The sequence below is a fragment of the Bufo gargarizans genome, chromosome 6, assembly GCF_014858855.1.
Source record: "Bufo gargarizans isolate SCDJY-AF-19 chromosome 6, ASM1485885v1, whole genome shotgun sequence".
In the NCBI taxonomy this organism is placed as follows: domain Eukaryota; kingdom Metazoa; phylum Chordata; class Amphibia; order Anura; family Bufonidae; genus Bufo; species Bufo gargarizans.
In genome coordinates, this window is record NC_058085.1 from 194,010,985 (window position 1) to 194,029,920 (window position 18,936).

At 43.7% G+C, this 18,936-nt stretch overlaps 1 protein-coding gene across 2 annotated transcripts in view; it reads right to left on the reverse strand.

The window, feature by feature from the left end:
* The window catches only part of LOC122942325 (pulmonary surfactant-associated protein A-like), a 125,168-nt gene extending 106,781 nt beyond the window's left edge, over window positions 1–18,387 (reverse strand). Inside the window, exons 1-3 of one of the 2 annotated variants that reach the window (XM_044299884.1) lie at window positions 18,081–18,387; window positions 17,816–17,988; window positions 14,035–14,124 (exon numbers count right to left, since the gene is read on the reverse strand). In XM_044299884.1, the coding sequence (XP_044155819.1) occupies window positions 14,035–14,124; window positions 17,816–17,981 (256 nt within the window). In that variant the 5' untranslated portion in view covers window positions 17,982–17,988; window positions 18,081–18,387. The remainder of the gene's footprint in view (window positions 1–14,034; window positions 14,125–17,815; window positions 17,989–18,080) is intronic. The other variant, XM_044299883.1, reaches the window with a different exon arrangement.
* Between the last annotated feature and the right edge of the window lie 549 nt (window positions 18,388–18,936).

The following is an 18,936-nucleotide window of genomic DNA, read 5'->3' on the forward strand; positions in this document are numbered from 1 at the left end:
GAGGCCTAGTGAATGTGGAATGCTGGAGTAAAGTGCCTCCACATCTATACTGGCCAATAGACTATTCGCCTCGGTGTAAATGCCCTCCAACCGCTTCAGAAGATCTGTTGTGTCGCGAGTGTAAGATGGAAGAATAGTCACAAACGGAGCCAGAATTTTATCCACGTAAATCCCTGCATTTTGGCAGAGGTTGTCCACCCCTGAGACTATGGGTCGTCCCTTGAGTGGATTGACCCCCTTATGTAATTTAGGGAGGCAATAAAACGTTGCAATGCGAGGGTACGGGGGAAACAGAAACTTGAATTCGTCATCAGAGAAGAGGTTTGCCAGTTTGGCCTCCTCTAGAATAGATTTGAGTTCAGATCTAAATTCATTAGATGGATCTCGAGGTAGCACCTCATAGGTCGAGGGGTCGTTCAGTAAAGACTCACACATTGCTCTGTACTGACCCTGGTCCATGACCACCGTGTTACCCCCTTTGTCTGAGGGTTTGATTACGATGGACCGGTCATTCTCGAGATCAGAAATCACGGTGGCCTGGGCCCGGTCAACATTAGAGCAATGTGGAGGCCTAATTTCTTCGACCTGGTGTGAGACCAGGTCCAAGAACACATCTATGCAGGATGGATCAGCAGATACTGGTGGCATTTTGTTATTTTTCGTTTTAAGGTCGGTAAAGGGATCCCGTCCGTCGTGTTGTGGTGGCCCCTTGTCAAGGTCAAAGAGCAGGCGTACGTCTGACAAAATTTCGCTCGGGATACCCAGTTAACGACACTGTCTCCTCTCCTGTAACTTGAAAAATTTATGCCAACGTAACTTACGAACAAATAAGTTAAGATCCTTGATGGTATCAAATCTATTGAAATTAGGGGTAGGGACAAAGGAGAGGCCCAGTTGGAGGACCTGAGTCTCGATGGCGCTAAGTGGACGGGACGACAGATTGACAACCTGGGGGCCTAGGGGTTTTGAGGGGGTGGTTGGACTCGGTTGCGTAGTGGGTATTGTGAGGGTGGAGGGTTGGATTGCCCTTGGTTGGGGGTACCCCCTAAAAAACAGCGGTCCCTTCCACGTGAACTTCCTCGTCTTCGCCCCCTACGGCTCCCTCCCCGTGGGGATTGTCTATTACCTTTTGGTAAACTGTCCGAGTCTGAATAGTCTGTTTCGGTAGAAGAAAGGTCAGTCTGTGCGCCACCAGTCTCACCTCTGTGAGCTATGGAGGAGTAAATTCTATTCTCCTTGAAGTCTGCCAGATCTCGCACAAACTGGCGGTGCTTCCGTTCCTTGAGGTGATACTGATATTTATCAAGGTAATTTTGGAGTTGCTTCTCCTTTGTTGGAAACTCCGCCTCGTGTGCAAAGGTCTGGGCAGCTTCAATGCTCAGTTAATTTTTTATTTATAGTTTCAACTTAGTTTTTCTCTTCGGCTAGTAGGAGACGCATCAACCGCAAAGAGCTATTAGTGGCCTCCTGCTCCCACTTGCTAAGGAAGCCTGGGCTCCTGAATCTGGCCGCGGGCAGCAGCGAGATGCGGAGTCCCCGGGGGACGATGTTATGTTTTAGATAGCCCTCTAGGCTCTGCGTCTCCCACCAGGAGAGAATCTGGTCTCTGTATACATCCGTTAATTCCTTGAAAGCGGCACTAAAGGATGGGATGTATTTTTTCTGTGAAAATTCCTTGTCCGAAAAAACCTCCTGTGCCTCCATAAGCCAACTGTCCGCACTGAAGCCAGTTGCCAGAAATCCAGCCATGCTCTGGAAGAAATGATAAAGTACAAAAAGTGCACAGGTCAAGCTTAGAGCCTTGACCAAAAATCCCAAATTGAATGAATTGAATGAACTGATCCCTTATTGGGGATCAAAGGGAATAAAATTTAACATTTAATGGTAATAGATTAAAATAAATGGCACAAAAAAGGATACACAGAATATATATAGACAAGCCCAGATGGGCCAAAAACAATTGCACGATTAAGCACCAATGTGAGTATTAGAACGTTCTCACCCGGATGGTTGATGAACGGACCGATCTGTATGGATGGAACCTGAATGGTGATGCCACAGGAAAGGAGTCCGATTCATGGAGGGTGCTGGTCACTGGAGCGCGTGCATTAAGGATGGTACCAGAAAATACTGGACGGTAGGCAAGGTCGGGAGTGTTAGTCCCTAATGTGTCCCTGGTGGAGGGGGGAGGGGGCTAGTCGTCCCTACCTACCTATACGGAGTACTTGCTCCGCAAGGAGTGACCCCGTCCGGATACCTAACCCTGGTGCGGGCCGGTGTCCCTAGTAAACCCTAAAAGTGTCCCGACGTGTCACGTTTCCGTTTAGAAAAACTCATCAGGGGACGTCAAAAGTACAGGGTGGCAGGCAAATTAATGCCTGAAAAATAAACAATACTGGTGGCTAGACCTGCTATAAGGATTAGCCACAGGTATGGGAGCTGAGTCAGTAAACCAGGATAATGGCTAAAGACTCCTGCAGAATGGTCCAGTGGGGCCTATTCAAACTCCGGGTACAGTGGCCAGGCCAGTGGGACCGGACCACAAAAAATCCTCAAACAGGACCGCAGGTGCTGGTTAACCAGTGGGCTGTCCGGGCACATGGAAAAAAAAAACGCTAGAGAGCGCGGTGCGGTCACTGTGGGGCCCAAGTCAAAGGGTATGAGGTCAGGGGCTGTCGGCACTGTTTACCTGGAGAGTGCCGTTTAAATGAGGAAGACCACAGCGCGCTCCTTACCAAGGCACGCCCCCCCAGGATGTCACGTGGGGACCGGGAAGGCTGTGTCCCGTGAACAAGAATCCTGCATGTCATGGAACGCAGCGTCGGACGGCGCGTGCGTTCCACATGCCGCCACAGGGGCCGCACGGATGGAGCTGTGTGCAGGGCCGAGGGCGGAGACACGTGGAGCGCAGACGTAAGCCGCCGACGCTGTGGAGGCATGCAGCGTCGGCGGCTTACGTCTGCACTCCACGTGTCTCCGCCCTCGGCCCTGCACACAGCTCCATCCGTGCGGCCCCTGTGGCGGCATGTGGAACGCACGCGCCGTCCGACGCTGCGTTCCATGACATGCAGGATTCTTGTTCACAGGACACAGCCTTCCCGGTCCCTACGTGACATCCTGGGGGGGCGTGCCTTGGTAAGGAGCGCGCTGTGGTCTTCCTCATTTAAACGGCACTCTCCAGGTAAACAGTGCCGACAGCCCCTGACCTTTGACTTGGACCCCACAGTGACCGCACCGCGCTCTCTAGCGTTTTTTTTTCCATGTGCCCGGACAGCCCACTGGTTAACCAGCACCTGCGGTCCTGTTTGAGGATTTTTTGTGGTCCGGTCCCACTGGCCTGGCCACTATACCCAGAGTTTGAATAGGCCCTACTGGACCATTCTGCAGGAGTCTTTAGCCATTATCCTTGTTTACTGACTCAGCTCCCATACCTGTGGCTAATCCTTATAGCAGGTCTAGCCACCAGTATTGTTTATTATTCAGGCATTAATTTGCCTGCCACCCTGTACTTTTGACGTCCCCTGATGAGTTTTTCTAAACGGAAACGTGACACGTCGGGACACTTTTAGGGTTTACTAGGGACACCGGCCCGCACCAGGGTTAGGTATCCGGACGGGGTCGCTCCTTGCGGAGCAAGTACTCCGTATAGGTAGGTAGGGTCGACTAGCCCCCTCCCCCCTCCACCAGGGACACATTAGGGACTAACACTCCCGACCTTGCCTACCAGGGGCGGATTAAGTGCATGATAGGCCCGGGGCTGTCTACCCAACTTGGGCCCCCCCCCCCCCCTCCATTTTTAGTTTATTTTTTTTTTTTTTTGTATGAAGAGGCTGCGGTGCTTTATGAGCGCCACAGACTCTTCTTAGGCCATATGACATCTTCAGACTAAAAAAAAAAAATACCCCAAATTGGGTCCTAAACTGAAAAAATTTGGTCGTCAAATTTAAAATACATATAATTGTAATAAAAAAGACATGGAGGAGAATACAGCACCACATACCTGTTACATCCAGTGACATCTCCTGTCATGTAGACCTTCTCTTTCCTCTTCTCCTCCATTTGACCCAGACCACCATGGCAAATTCTTTTAGCCGCATCTCGTCTCTACAGTTTGTAACACAGTGTTACGCTGCTGGTAGACACAGCTGGAATCCAGTGGCCAGAAGGAACAAACGAGGCGCAGACTTGAGGAGTAGATCGCAAGGTAGGGAATCCAGTGAAGATTCGGAACGGTCTGGAAAGGACGGTTCTGAGGAGCAGGAGACTGGAACAAGTCACAATACTCGAGCAATGTTTGCATTGCCTCATGGGTATAAGTAGGCCCAAACAGGAAACAAGATGGCTCCCAATCAGTATCACAACTGCCATCTTAGTTAAGGGCAAATCCTCAGATAACACAGCAGCCTCCAGTGGTGGAGGAATGAAATTGCAGCACAAGTTCAGAGTGGGTGAAACAGCGGCCACTAGTGGTAGTTTAGAAGATTACATCAAATTCTGACATTATTCCCTCCTTCAGCATCGACCTCCGGACGATGCTTGGCTCGGTTTTTCTGGATATCTTTGGTGAAATTCTTTAAGCAGTCGGGGAGCACTAATATTGTTTACAGGTTCCCATGAATTGTCCTCGGGGCCATACCCCTGCCATTTAATTAAGTATTGTAGATGATTTCGGAAAATTCTAGAGTCCAGTATTTTTTCAACAGTGTAATGTTCTTGTCCATCTACTTCAACTGGATCTGGAGGAGGCGGATTACGTCCTGGAAATGGATCTGGAATAACAGGTTTTAGAAGTGATACATGGAACACAGGATGTACTCTCATTGTCCTGGGAAGTTTTAACCGAAAAGCTACTGCATTTATTTGCCCAATAATCTTGAAAGGCCCAATAAATTTTTGACCTAGTTTTGCTGAAGGTACATGAAGTTTTAAATTCTTCGTAGAAAGCCACACCTCATCTCCCACCTTGAAAGTTAGAGAAGGCCTGCGGGATTTATCTGCTGTTTGCTTATATCTCTCCTGAGCAATCTTTAATGTGTCCTTTAACATCTCCAGATTCTGTTGGAGAGATTGAACTTTGTCATTGACAGCAGGAATAGAAGTGTCTCTGGGGAAATTAGGGAGGATACTTGGATGGTAACACAAATTAGCAAAAAATGGTGTTTGTTTGGTGGAAGCATTCTGAGTATTATTGTATGAAAATTCTGCCATTGGAAGCAAATCAACCCAGTCATCTTGCAAATGGCAAATGTAGCATCGGAGATACTGCTCCAAAGTTTGGTTTGTGCGTTCAGTCTGACCATTTGATTGGGGGTGAAAAGCGGATGACAAATTAACATCAATGTCCAGTGTTTTACAAAAATTCTTCCAAAATTTGGACGTAAATTGTACTCCGCGATCAGAGACAACTTCATCTGGTACTCCATGGAGACGAAAGACATCTTGGATGATAAGTTCAGCAGTTTCTTTGGCAGACGGGAGACCCGCACATGGTATAAAGTGAGCTGCCTTTGTCAATCGATCAACCACAACTAGGATGGCACTTTTCCCTTTAGAAACAGGCAAATCGACAATAAAGTCCATGGATATAGACCCCCAAGGACGGGACGGGATTGACAGAGGCTGCAAAAGTCCCACTGGTGAAGTTCGAGGAGTTTTATTCATGGCACAGGTGTTACAAGAAGAAACATATTTCTTCACATCCTCTTGATAATTAGGCCACCAAAAGAAGCGTGACAGAAGTTCTTTTGTCTTCTGAATTCCCTTGTGACCTGCTAGCTTGGAGTCATGAATTAATTTTAATACTCTCAGTCGTATACTCTCTGGCACATAAATGCAATACTTATGAATCCAAACTTTATTTTGAAACATAAGGGATATATCATCTGGTGGATTTAGGAGAACCGGATCAGTCTCATATGCTGCCCTTATGTCTTCTAGCAGATCCTTGTTAGTAATGACCCCCACAAAATTGGATTCCGACAGAATGGTAGTTGGTGGTGCAGGTGAAGAGGAATCATTTGAGAACAGTCTGGATAAGGCATCAGCTTTTCCATTTCGTGAGCCAGGTCTATAAGAGATCACAAAATTGAATCGGTTAAGAAACAGACTCCACCGAGCTTGACGGGGAGACAAACATTTAGCAGATCTGATGAACTCTAAGTTACGATGATCAGTTAGCACCACGATCTGCTGTGCTGCTCCTTCCAAATGATGTCGCCACTCTTGGAAAGCAGCAATGATGGCTAAAAGTTCCTTGTTTCCCACATCATAATTCTTTTCTGAGGAGGTCAGTTTTCGGGAAAAATAAGCACAAGGGTGAAGCAAGTCTTTTTCTCCTGTTCTTTGTGATAGAATAGCCCCTATTGCACAGTCAGAAGCATCAACTTCAACGATAAATGCATGTTTAGGGTCAGGATGAATCAGTATAGGGGCTGTGGTGAATTTTGTCTTTAGACAGAGGAATGCATCCTGTGCTTGGGGAGACCAAATAAATGGTATTCCTTTCCTTGTTAATTGAGTAATTGGTGTAATTATAGCAGAAAAATGTTTGATAAATCGTCTGTAGAAATTTGCAAATCCTACAAAACGTTGAACTTCTTTCACATTCCTTGGGGTTGGCCAGTCAATTATTGCTTGAATCTTGCTGGAGTCCATATGCAATCCTACAGTAGAAATTACATAACCCAGGAACTGAATTTCTGTTTGATGGAATTCACATTTCTCCAATTTAATATAGAGTTGATGCGTTCGTAGACGCTTTAGCACAATTTTGACATGATTTTGGTGTTCTTCCTCAGAATTAGAGAAAATTAGTATGTCATCCAGATAGATAACTACAAACTGATCTAGCAGATCTTTGAAAATATCATTAATGAAATGCTGAAAGGTGGCAGGTGCATTACACAGTCCAAAAGACATGACTAAGTACTCGAAATGTCCGTAACGTGATCTGAATGCTGTTTTCCATTCATCACCAGGTCTAACACGCACTAAATTATAGGCTCCTCGTAGGTCTAGTTTGGTGAAGATTTTTGCATAACGGACTCTATCCAGCAACTCAGGTATAAGAGGTAGAGGGTAACGATTCTTTATTGTTATTTTATTTAGTTCTCTATAATCGACACAAGGCCTTAAGGTACCGTCTTTCTTTTTAACAAAAAAAATTGGTGCACCTGCTGGTGAAGTGGATGGACGAATAAATCCTTTAGCTGAATTTTCGTCTATGTACTCTTTGAGAGCCTTTAGTTCAGGCTCTGCTAATGGATATATGCTTCCAAAGGGTATAGCTGCTCCCGGCAACAGTTCAATGGGACAGTCATATGGTCGATGTGGGGGCAACTTGTTAGCATTCTTCTTATCACAAACATCCATAAATTCTTTATACATAGATGGCAGTTCAGGTGATGTTTCGAGGTCCTCAGTACCATCTACTTGAGGTTGATTAGATAAAGTCTGTTCTGAGTGAACCTCTGGTGGGAAGGATACTACTTTAGTTTCCCAGTTGATCTGAGGGTTTTGAGCTTGCAGCCATGGTAGTCCCAAGATGATTGGAAAATGGGGTGATGATATTAGTAAAAAAGATAAAACCTCTTGGTGATTGGGTTCCATAATTATCTCCAAGGGTTCAGTCTCTTGATCAATTGGGCCCGAGTTCAGTGGGGACCCATCAACAGTTTCCATCAGAATTGGTGAAAGTCTCCCTTGGATCTTCACTCCATGCTTATTAGCAAAATCAATGTCCATAAAGTTCCCATTTGCTCCAGAGTCCACCATGGCAGAGGTAGATATCCACTGTGAGCTGGTACGAAACTTGATAGAAATGAAGCAATGAGAGTTCTTGTTTTCCTTCTTAATATTAGGTGCTATGGAAGAGATTGAATGGATGACCGCATTCACTGGTGGCACTGGTTCAGAAGAAACTGATTCATCCTCAGATAGGTCAGGATCCACTATAACCGCCACTGACTTCTGTCGACGACTTGGACAATTAATGAGAAAGTGATCAGGTTTACCACAGTAGAAGCATTGATTCTCCCGAAGTCTGCGTTCCCTTCTATCGGCACTTTCACGTTTTTGTATGCTGTCAATCTGCATAGGTTCAGCAATCAGATTCAGTGTATTTTTTGGTTTCAAAGTCTCTAGAGGTGGAGGGTGGAACAGATAAGTATCGATTATTACGAAGCCAGGTAGAACTCCACTTTTCTTGCCTACGCTCAGACAGTCGAGTATCAATACAAACGCAATGATGTACGAAATCATCAAAATTTGTGGGAGCATCAGCACGTGCTAATTCATCTTTAAGTGCATTAGATAGTCCAGTCTTGAAAAATGTTAATTTTGCGGCATTATTCCATTCAGTATCAATGACCCACCTCCTAAATTCTGTGGCATATTCAGCAACCGAGCGCCTGCCCTGACGTAAGGCCAGTAGGGTTGCTTCTGCTGTGGCACATCGGTTAGGATCATCAAATACTTGGCTCATAGCTGTAAGGAAAGCTTCCAGATCATCTAGGCGTGCATCATTAGTCTCAATAAGAGGATTAGCCCAGGCTACAGCCTTATGTGTCAGAAGCATAATAATACACAGCACCTTAGATCTGTCAGTGAGGAAGTGAGAAGTGTGTGCACCAAAATATAACTTGCATTGATTAATGAATCCACGGTACTTATCACGGTCCCCTCCAAACCTGAAGGGTGGAAGAGGCAAGGTGGATGAAGAAGCTGGAACCATGGCCCGGGTATGAAGTTCCTGTATTTGCTCTGCGTGTTGAGCCACCATGTTTTGTAAATCCTGAGTTGCTTGCCCAAATACTTGCACACTATGAGATGTTTGGTTTTCAAATGCTAAGTATTTTGTTTTCAAATTTTGCATTTCAGAGTAGATGTTGGTTAGTAAACAGTTCATATTATTTACACGAACCTCCAAGTCCAGTTCCCCGGCGGATTCCATGGGCATGGCTCGAGTATCCTGTTACGCTGCTGGTAGACACAGCTGGAATCCAGTGGCCAGAAGGAACAAACGAGGCGCAGACTTGAGGAGTAGATCGCAAGGTAGGGAATCCAGTGAAGATTCGGAACGGTCTGGAAAGGACGGTTCTGAGGAGCAGGAGACTGGAACAAGTCACAATACTCGAGCAATGTTTGCATTGCCTCATGGGTATAAGTAGGCCCAAACAGGAAACAAGATGGCTCCCAATCAGTATCACAACTGCCATCTTAGTTAAGGGCAAATCCTCAGATAACACAGCAGCCTCCAGTGGTGGAGGAATGAAATTGCAGCACAAGTTCAGAGTGGGTGAAACAGCGGCCACTAGTGGTAGTTTAGAAGATTACATCAAATTCTGACACACAGACACGTTAGATTTCTCAATTTTTCCATCAACCTCCTCATCCTGGTGTCCCCACAGTGTCATCCTGCCACCCCCAATACTGTGCCCGTTGTGCTTCCCAATGCCCCAGGAACTATACTGCTGAAAAAATAGTGACCCTGATAGATATAATTGGGGTAATTTATCAAACTGGTGTAAAGTAGAACTGGATTTCGAAAACAGCTGTCAAATATGAAAAGGTGGAATCTGATTGGCTGCTATGGGCAACTAAGCCAGTTCTGCATTACACCAGTTTGATAAATGACCCCAAATGTTCCTATAGTGTCTACAGCAGTTATAATGTCCCCTAGAGACCCCCAGTAATAATAACACTCTATATTGTGCTCCAGGCAATAATCCCTGTATAGTGTCCCCAGAAATAATAGAATTGCCCCTACAGTGCCTCCCCAATAGCAACACCCCCATATAGTAATTTCCACCACACTGCCCCCACATAGTAATTTCCCCCAAACTGCCCCCATATAGTAGTTTGCCCCCACACAGTAATTTGCCCCACACTGCCCCCACATAGTAATTTACACCACACTGCCCCCACATAGTAATTTGCCCCCTCATAGCAATTTACCCACACTGACCCCACATAGCAATTTTCCCACAGCAATTACCCCACACTGTCCCCACATAGAAATTACCCCACACTGTCCCCGCATAGGAATTACCCCACACTGTCCCCGCATAGGAATTACCCCACACTGCCCCCACAAAGAAATTACCCCACACTGCCCCCACATAGAAATTACCCCACACTGCCCCCACATAGAAATTACCCCACACTGCCCCCACATAGAAATTACCCCACACTGCCCCCACATAGAAATTACCCCACACTGCCCCCACATAGAAATTACCCCACACTGCCTTCACATAGAAATTTCCCCCACACAATAGTTTCCCCCACACTGCCCCCATATAGAAATGTGCCCCCACATAGTAGTCCCTCCCATAATAATTTGCCCCCACATTGCCCCATCTAGTAATTTGCCCCCACACTGCCCCATCTAGTAATTTGCCCCCACATAGTATTCCCTCCCATAATAATTTGGCCCCATACAGCCCCCACATTCCCCCCCATGTAATCGATTTATCTTCCCTAATATGTCCTCCCCCCCCCCCCAAGTAGGCAAATGAAATAAAATAAAAAAAAATGAACAAAAAATGAAAAGATAAATACTCACCTATGTCCAGGGCCAGGCGCTTGCTCGCAGAGGAAGGCGCGTCACAGTGCTGCGTCCCGCCACAGGCACGCGATAACGTCATCACGCACGCCTGCGCCGGGATTTCACTACCGCATAGGCCTCAGGCCTTAGGCCTGAGGCCTATGCGGTGAATGCCGGTGATCGGCGACGGGACAGGGAGCTATGCTCTCCCGTGCCCCCGCCGCAGTATGCGGGCGTTCGGGTCAGCGTTGGGCCCCCCAGCGGTGCTGGGCCCGGGGCTGCCGACCCGAACGTCCCTATTGTAATCCGCCACTGTTGCCTACCGTCCAGTATTTTCTGGTACCATCCTTAATGCACGCGCTCCAGTGACCAGCACCCTCCATGAATCGGACTCCTTTCCTGTGGCATCACCACTCAGGTTCCATCCATACAGATCGGTCCGTCTATCAACCATCCGGGTGAGAACGTTCTAATACTCACATTGGTGCTAAATCGTGCAATTGTTTTTGGCCCATCTGGGCTTGTCTATATATATTCTGTGTATCCTTTTTTGTGCCATTTATTTTAATCTATTACCATTAAATGTTAAATTTTATTCCCAGTATATTTTGGCTCCATCCACACATTTGCGGCCAGTATATTTTGGCTGCATGCACACACTCAGGCTATCAGGTTAATACTGCATCTCGTGCAACCCTGCCTAAAGAGCCGTATGGATATAGCCACATATACTGGCCGCAGGCTATCTGAGAGGCTGGTCTGAACACTGCACTATATGAGGGCGTATATATGTCCACAGAGACTTTACTAACGCAGCACGCTGTAAAATCATCTGGATGAGGTAGGCTATTAAATAGTCGCTCCAGACATAGTGGTCTAGCGTATATGTACTGGATACATTTATCTGTATCGCAGACCAAGGGTGCAGCACTCAGTATAGTCAGTGCGATCAGCTAAACATAGCCTTACATGGCCAGGAATTAGCTGGACTAGCCACACCTGAGCAAATATCCTATAGGGTCACTTGCAACAAACATACTAGTGTCCATTCATAGTGTGAACCGTGTCCTAACATCCGGCTTGCAATTGATTAGCAACTACTTGCTAGCAAGTCAGGTCTCTAGTCCATCCAGACCTATAATTGTACAGGGGATTTATTTATACTCCTTCTCTGCACAATTTTTGGGTCTGGTTGGCTGATGGTCACAGACTGTGACATATAGGCTTTTTGCCCTCCTTTTAAACGGACTTTAATAACGTTTTTGTTTTTTTCTTTTAAACGTTCATCAGGCTGTGAATATTTCTTTATAATAAATTAATAATTAAGTATTTTCATTTTCTAAATTACTGAAGAACCCCTTTAAGAAAGATAGGGTCAATAGACAAGGCGGTAGCGTGTATGTGTATGTGAAGAGGGATATGAAGTCAATTGTGAAGGAGGTAATTGTTGGTGAGGATGGTGAGAATGTTGAAACCTTATGGGTGGAATTACAAAGGGAAATAAACTGAAAAAAAAAATTTGGTGTAATCTATAGACCCCCCTAACATCACAGAGGAGATAGAAGTTCAGCTGGATAACCAAATAGAGCGGGCTGCACTAGCTGGTACAGTGGTCATAATGGGAGATTTTAACTTCCCAGACATTGACTGGGGACATGATTCTGCCTCAACCACAAAGGGGAGAAAATTCCTCAACTTGCTGCAGGACCACTTTATGGGCCAGTTTGTGAAAGCTCCCACTAGGGGCAGTGCTCTGTTGGTTCTGGTAATTTCTAACAATGCAGAGCTTGTTCAAAATGTAACTGTATGTGAAACACTTGGTAATAATGACCACAATATAATTATATTGCCCCTGAACTATAAGAAGCAAACTCTGGCTATGAGAGCAAAAACATTGAATTCTATAAAAGCATTTCCCTGGGACGAGGGCAGCATTTTAAGACATAGACTGGGAGGAGCTACTGTCACATAATAATACAGAGGATAAATGGGAGAGCTTTAAATCCATATTGGGTGATTACAGTGCAAACTTTATTTCTGCAAGTAACAAGTATAAACGGTTAAAATTAAAACCGACATGTCTTACAGCTACTGTAAAAAGGGCAATCTGAGAGGTCAGGTATAGCCTTTGAAATTTACAAAGGGTTTAATAAAATCTGTAAAAAGAGAGATACAATCTTCAAAAACACAAAATGAATAGCAGGTGGCAAAAGAGAGCAAAACAAATTCCCCAAAATCCTTTAAATATATAAATGCTAAAAACCAAGGTCAGAGCAGGTTGGTCTCCTAAATAACGGAAAAGGGGTGGCCACTGAAGATAAGGAAAAGGAAGAGTTGCTAAATGTTTTTTTTTTTTTTTTAGCTCTGTATATATAAAAGAAGAGAAAGGTGCTGATATTGGTGGCGCCAGGGCTGGTAGTAATATACTTAGTTTTCTAACTGTAGATATCATCCTAGATAACTTATAAGTTAAATAAGGTAAATGTGAACAAGGCTCCAGGTTCAGATGAATTACACTCCAGGGTTCTCAAATAACTCAGTTCATTCATTGCTGTGTCCCTGTTTATAATTTTTTGAGATTCTCTAGGGACTGCTACAGTGTTAAGTGTCTGGTCCTTCACAGGTAATTATAGACCACTAAGTTTAACTTCTGTTGTGGGAAAAATGTTTAAAGAACTCTTAAGGGACTATATACAGGAGTATGTGACTGTAAATAATACCATAAGTTATAACCAGCATGGGTTTGCCAGGGACAGAAGTTGTCAGACTAACCTGGTTGTTTTTATGAGGAGGTGAGTAGAAAGAAGTCTGGACAGAGGGCCGGCTGTGAATGTAGTGTTCTTGGATTTTGCAAAGACATTTGATACTGTCCCTTATAGACATCTAATAGGTAAAATAAGGTGTATAGGCTTATAAGTATAGTCTGTAATTAGAGTCAAAACTGGCTGAAGGACCGTGCCCTGAGAGCCGTGATCAATGATTCCTATTCAGAATCATCCCCAGTTATAAGTGCTTGGTTTCCCTTTTATTTAATTTATTAATGATACCAAGGATCCAGGGAGTTATTCTGATTGCCTGATTGGAGTCGGGAAGGAATTTTTATTCCCCTAAAGTGAGGAAAATTGGCTTCTACCTCAAAGGTTTTTTTTGCCTTCCTCTGGATCAACTTGCAGGATGACAGACCGAACTGGATGGACAAATGTCTTTTTTCGGCCTTACGTACTATGTTACTATGTTACTAAGGATGGAATTAATTTCACTGTCTCTATTGGAATATTTTTGCCAGAAACAAAAGTGGCATTACCTGGTCTACAAGACTGCGCACACATACTCGGCGTACCTTGGGATCTCCATAACGAAAAGGAGTTCCCCTTAGACAATGCATATATATTTTGGAGAAACACACATTTGTGTATTACTAGGTTCAATCTCTCTCTCTCTCTCTCTCTCTCTCTCTCACTCACTCACTCACTCACTCACTCTGTTACCAGTTAGCCCAAGATCTCCTTTAGGTCCTTGTTTTCCTGGTGGTCCGGTGCTGCCTCTCATTCCTGGTGCTCCTACTACTCCAGGAGGACCTAAAGAAAAGCAGACATGGATTCATAATCTTAATCACAGTATACCCTGTACCACAGGATAGGTCATCAATTTCAGATTAGTGGAAGACTGGAGGTCTGGCTCGCCTCACTCCCACCAACCAGCTGCCTAAATGGACTGCAGTGCTAGTGAGAGATCTGCATCCTCTTCAGTATTTATCTGCATGCAGTCAAAATTGTAGTGGTGGTGCAGAGTAAATTAAGCTGTTTGTCCCATTCCAGTAAATGGAGGTGAAATTACCCTGCCCAACCACTACAATGCAGACAGCAGGCAGGTCAACATTGAAGAGTATGCAGCTCTCAGACTAGCAGCCCCTTCAAACAGCTGATCAGCAGGGGCGCCGAGAGTCTTACCACCAGACATGCTTTGCTAGGAAGTAGGTGATAGTTCTTAGGTTAGCAGCCCCTTCAAACAGCTGATCAGCGGGTATGCCACCACCTGTCTGATATTGATGACCTATCCCAAGGATAGGTCAGCAGCACTCTTTAACTAGTGAAATAAAAACATTCTTGTTGAAACGTTGGTTCTTTCTGATTGCAGCACAGAAAGGATTTATTTTTTACTGTATGACCTAGGAGCTGTTCACATCTCATTTTTGTTGTACGTCAAGTGGATACGTTTGTAAACAGAAAAAACGTAAAGAAGTGTATGGCTTGATACACCCACAGATTATTGGGCAAACATAGTTCAAAAGTGCACTCTTTTGACTCTGTTTTTCATTGCTTACTTTTCTGTATGTTTTTTTTTTTGCAGGATAGAATAGCTTAACATACCGCACTTAATGCCTTTCCATCTGTTAAACATATCTTTTTTTATCCAGATACTTCCTACTTTCTTTGATACACTTAAAAAAAAATGTTTAAAAAAAAGTATACGTTTTTATTTAAAAAAAGGACACAAATGTATTGAAACGTATGCACATCCATTACATGTATATGTTTAAAAAAAGGATTAATAACCACAAAATTGCATATGTTTGTATATGTTTTTTACTGTAAATGTATCCGCTTGATGTACAGCAAAAATGAGATGTGAACAGGCCCTTATATATGACATCCGCTCAAGGGGCTGACATTTCTCATTAGTACTAACACTCTGGAAGAAAGAATTTAAGTAATGTAGAATATTGTAGAAACATAATTTTTATATTGTTAATCAAGTATCTTAATTTTTTTTCATTAAATACTGTTAATTCCACATTTTCTCACAACAACATCTACTACAACTGCCACACATTCAGGTTTTTTTAATGCAGTTTTGAAGCCAAAATCAGGTGTGGATCATAACAGGAGAGAACGTATTTAGGGCAAATACAACATCTTAACTTTTTTCAATCCATTCCTGGTATTGGCTTCAATGACAGCATAAAAAAACCTGCACTTGTTGCAGCACCCTAAAGCCTCATGCACACAAATGTATTTTCATTCTGTGTCCGTTCCTTTTTTTTTTTTTTTCGGACCGTAGACAGAACCATTCATTTCAATGGGTCCGCAAAACAAACGGAAGGTATTCCGTGTGCATTCTGTTTCCATATATGTCCATATTTTCGACATAAAATAGAGCATGTCCTATGATTGTCCGCATTACGGGCAAGGATAGTACTGTTCTATTAGGGGCCAGCTGTTCCGTTCCTGCAAAATACAGAATGCACACAGTTGTAAAATACATACAGTCCTGTGCATGAGGCCTAATGGTGTACAGTCATGTGAAAAAATTAGGACACCCTTTGAAAGCATGTGGTTTTTTTGTAACATTTTTAATAAAAGGTTATTTCATCTCCGTTTCAACAATACAGAGAGATTAAAGTAATCCGACTAAACAAAGAAAACTGAAGAAAAGTCTTTTCAAGATCTTCTGTAAATGTCATTCTACAAAAATGCCTATTCTAACTGAGGAAAAAGATAGGACACCCTTGCCCCTAATAGCGAGTGTTACCTCCTTTGGCTGAAATAACTGCAGTGAGACGGTTCTTGTAGCCATCTACCAGTCTTCGACATCGGTCTTAGGAAATTTTACCCCACTCCTCAATGCAGAACTTTTTCAGCTGTGAGATGTTTGAGGGGTTTCTTGCACGTACAGCCCTTTTCAAGTCACCCCACAGCATCTCAATGGGATTCAAATCTGGACTTTGACTTGGCCATTCCAGGACTCTCCATTTCTTCTTTTTCAGCCAATCTTTGGTTGATTTACTAGTATGTTTTGGGTCATTGTCATGTTGCATGGTCCAGTTCCGCTTCAGCTTTAATTTTCTAACTGATGGTCTCACATGTTCTTCAAGCACCTTCTGATACACAGTAGAATTCATCGTGGATTCTATGATGGTGAGCTGACCAGGTCCTGCTGCAGCAAAGCAGCCCCAAACCATGACACTTCCACCTCCATGCTTCACAGTTGGTATGAGGTTCTTTTCTTGGAATGCTGTGTTTGGTTTACGCCAAACATGTCCTCTGCTGTTGTGTCCAAATAATTCAATTTTGGACTCATCTGTCCAAAGAACATTATTCCAGAAGTCCTGGTCTTTGTCAACTTTATCTCTGGCAAATGTCAGTCTGGCCTCGATGTTTCTCTTGGAAAGCAAAGGTTTCCTCCTTGCACACCTCCCATGCAAGTTAAACTTGTACAGTCTCTTTCTGATTGTAGAGGCATGTACTTCTACATCAACAGTAGCCAGAGCCTGCTGTAGTTCTCGAGATGACACTTTAGGGTTTTTGGAGACCTCTTTTAGCATCTTGCGGTCTGCTCTTGGGGTGAACTTGCTGGGGCGACCAGTCCTGGGTATGTTGGCAGTTGTTTTGAAAGCCCTCCACTTGTAGACTATCTTCCGGACAGTGGAATGGCTGATTTCAAAATCTTTTGAGATCTTTTTAAATCCCTTCCCAGACTCATAGGCTGCTACAATCTTTTTTCTGAAGTCCTCTGACAGCTCTTTTGCTCTCACCATGGTGCTCACTCTCACTTCAACAGTCAGGAGCACACCAAACTAAATGTCTGAGGTTTAAATAGGGCAAGCCTCATTCAACATGCAGAGTAACGATCTACTAATTATGTGCACCTGGTGTGATATACCTGTGTGAGATCTGAGCCAATTTAAGAGGGAATACATGTGAGGGTGTCCTATCTTTTTCCTCAGTTAGAATAGGCATTTTTGTAGAATGACATTTACAGAAGATCTTGAAAAGACTTTTCTTCAGTTTTCTTTGTTTAGTTGGATTACTTTAATCTCTCTGTATTGTTGAAACGGAGATGAAATAACCTTTTATTAAAAATGTTACAAAAAACCACATGCTTTCAAAGGGTGTCCTAATTTTTTCACATGACTGTATATCACATGCTCAAGATTTATTGCATTGTAGGCTTAATTTTTATCATGTGACTTAGCTTACCAACCAATACATGTGAAACAATGAATTTCATTTATTTTCAGCTCTTTTTTAAAAAAAACTGCTATTTTGGGAAAAAAATGTAACTGTTTTAGTGAATACTAAAGTACTGTAGAAAGAGAAACAAAAAATAAAGATGACTACCTATCTCTAATTACCTGTACTAATATCTCTTATTTTATCTTTTCTATTAGTTTTAAAATATGTGACATTTAGTTTTAAGTAAACTAGGCAAATATGTTCAATTCCAGAGAGGAACCTTCTGTAACCTCCATTTGTCTTTATTCCTTACCTGTATCTCCTTTTAATCCATTAATGCCATCTCTTCCATCCCGTCCATTGAGACCTGGAAGCCCTTGTATTACAGAGCATGCTGGTGATGTGTCAGACAGAGTCCTGGTGAATAACATTAGAAATATTGCTGCTATGAAGCTGAAGGTCCGGGCGCAGAAAATCATGGCTTACCTAAATAAATAAAAAAATCTAGTTTAGTAATTTCACAATAATTTGACCTCTGTGACTTTATAAGAAATGAAAAGAAATGACATTGAATATACCGTAACTACCAACAGCAAAGTATCTGCTCACGTGTTCACTAACCTATTTCAGCTACTGTAAACAAATTGCCCCAAATTAACTAAAAATTAATTGTTTAACAAAGTTTGTAACGAAGAATGCAGCCTGCAGTAGCTCAATTTTGACATGAATGCTATGTGTGCATTGCTTTTTATATGGAAGTTTATCGATTACTTGGAGGTATCTTGGTGAACTTTGAACTGGGAAGGTCAATAAAAGTATTTTTTGTTCTTTTTAGTAAAATTTTGTATGTAGTTGTGAAGTCAAATTGTTTTCTAAATAAGATTAACTGGGAAAATAGAAAAAATGCCTGTTTGTGAATATTCATTTTCATACTAGTTAATACTAGTCTATACTAATAAAAGCCCTGTGTACGCGGTGTCTGTGTGTGTGTGCCGATTTGTTAAGTGCGCAAGGGCGGTGCACAAACCAATCAGTACACACTCCACAGACACACACAGCAGGGACCGCCCAAAGCACCCCGCCGCCGGCCAATAAAAACACGGCTCATCATATGCAGCCCGGACAGCCCACAGCAGCGCAGCCGTCCAATCAAAGTCGCCGCCCGGACCGCCCACAATTGCGCCAGCCAATAAACACACGGCGCACCACACGCTGTACGGATGGCCCACAGCATAGAGCCGTCCAATCACACCATTCCCACAACTGCACTGCTGGCCAATAACCGCCTCTTATGGCGTGTGGTGTCAGTTGGAGCCGAGTCCATAAGAAGCAGAGTGCATAAGAAGCACCGCTATTTCATGCACAGTGACAGAAATTGCTCTCAGATACACACTGCAGCTGCTGCCAGCAGTATTAGCCAGCACCACCAATCAG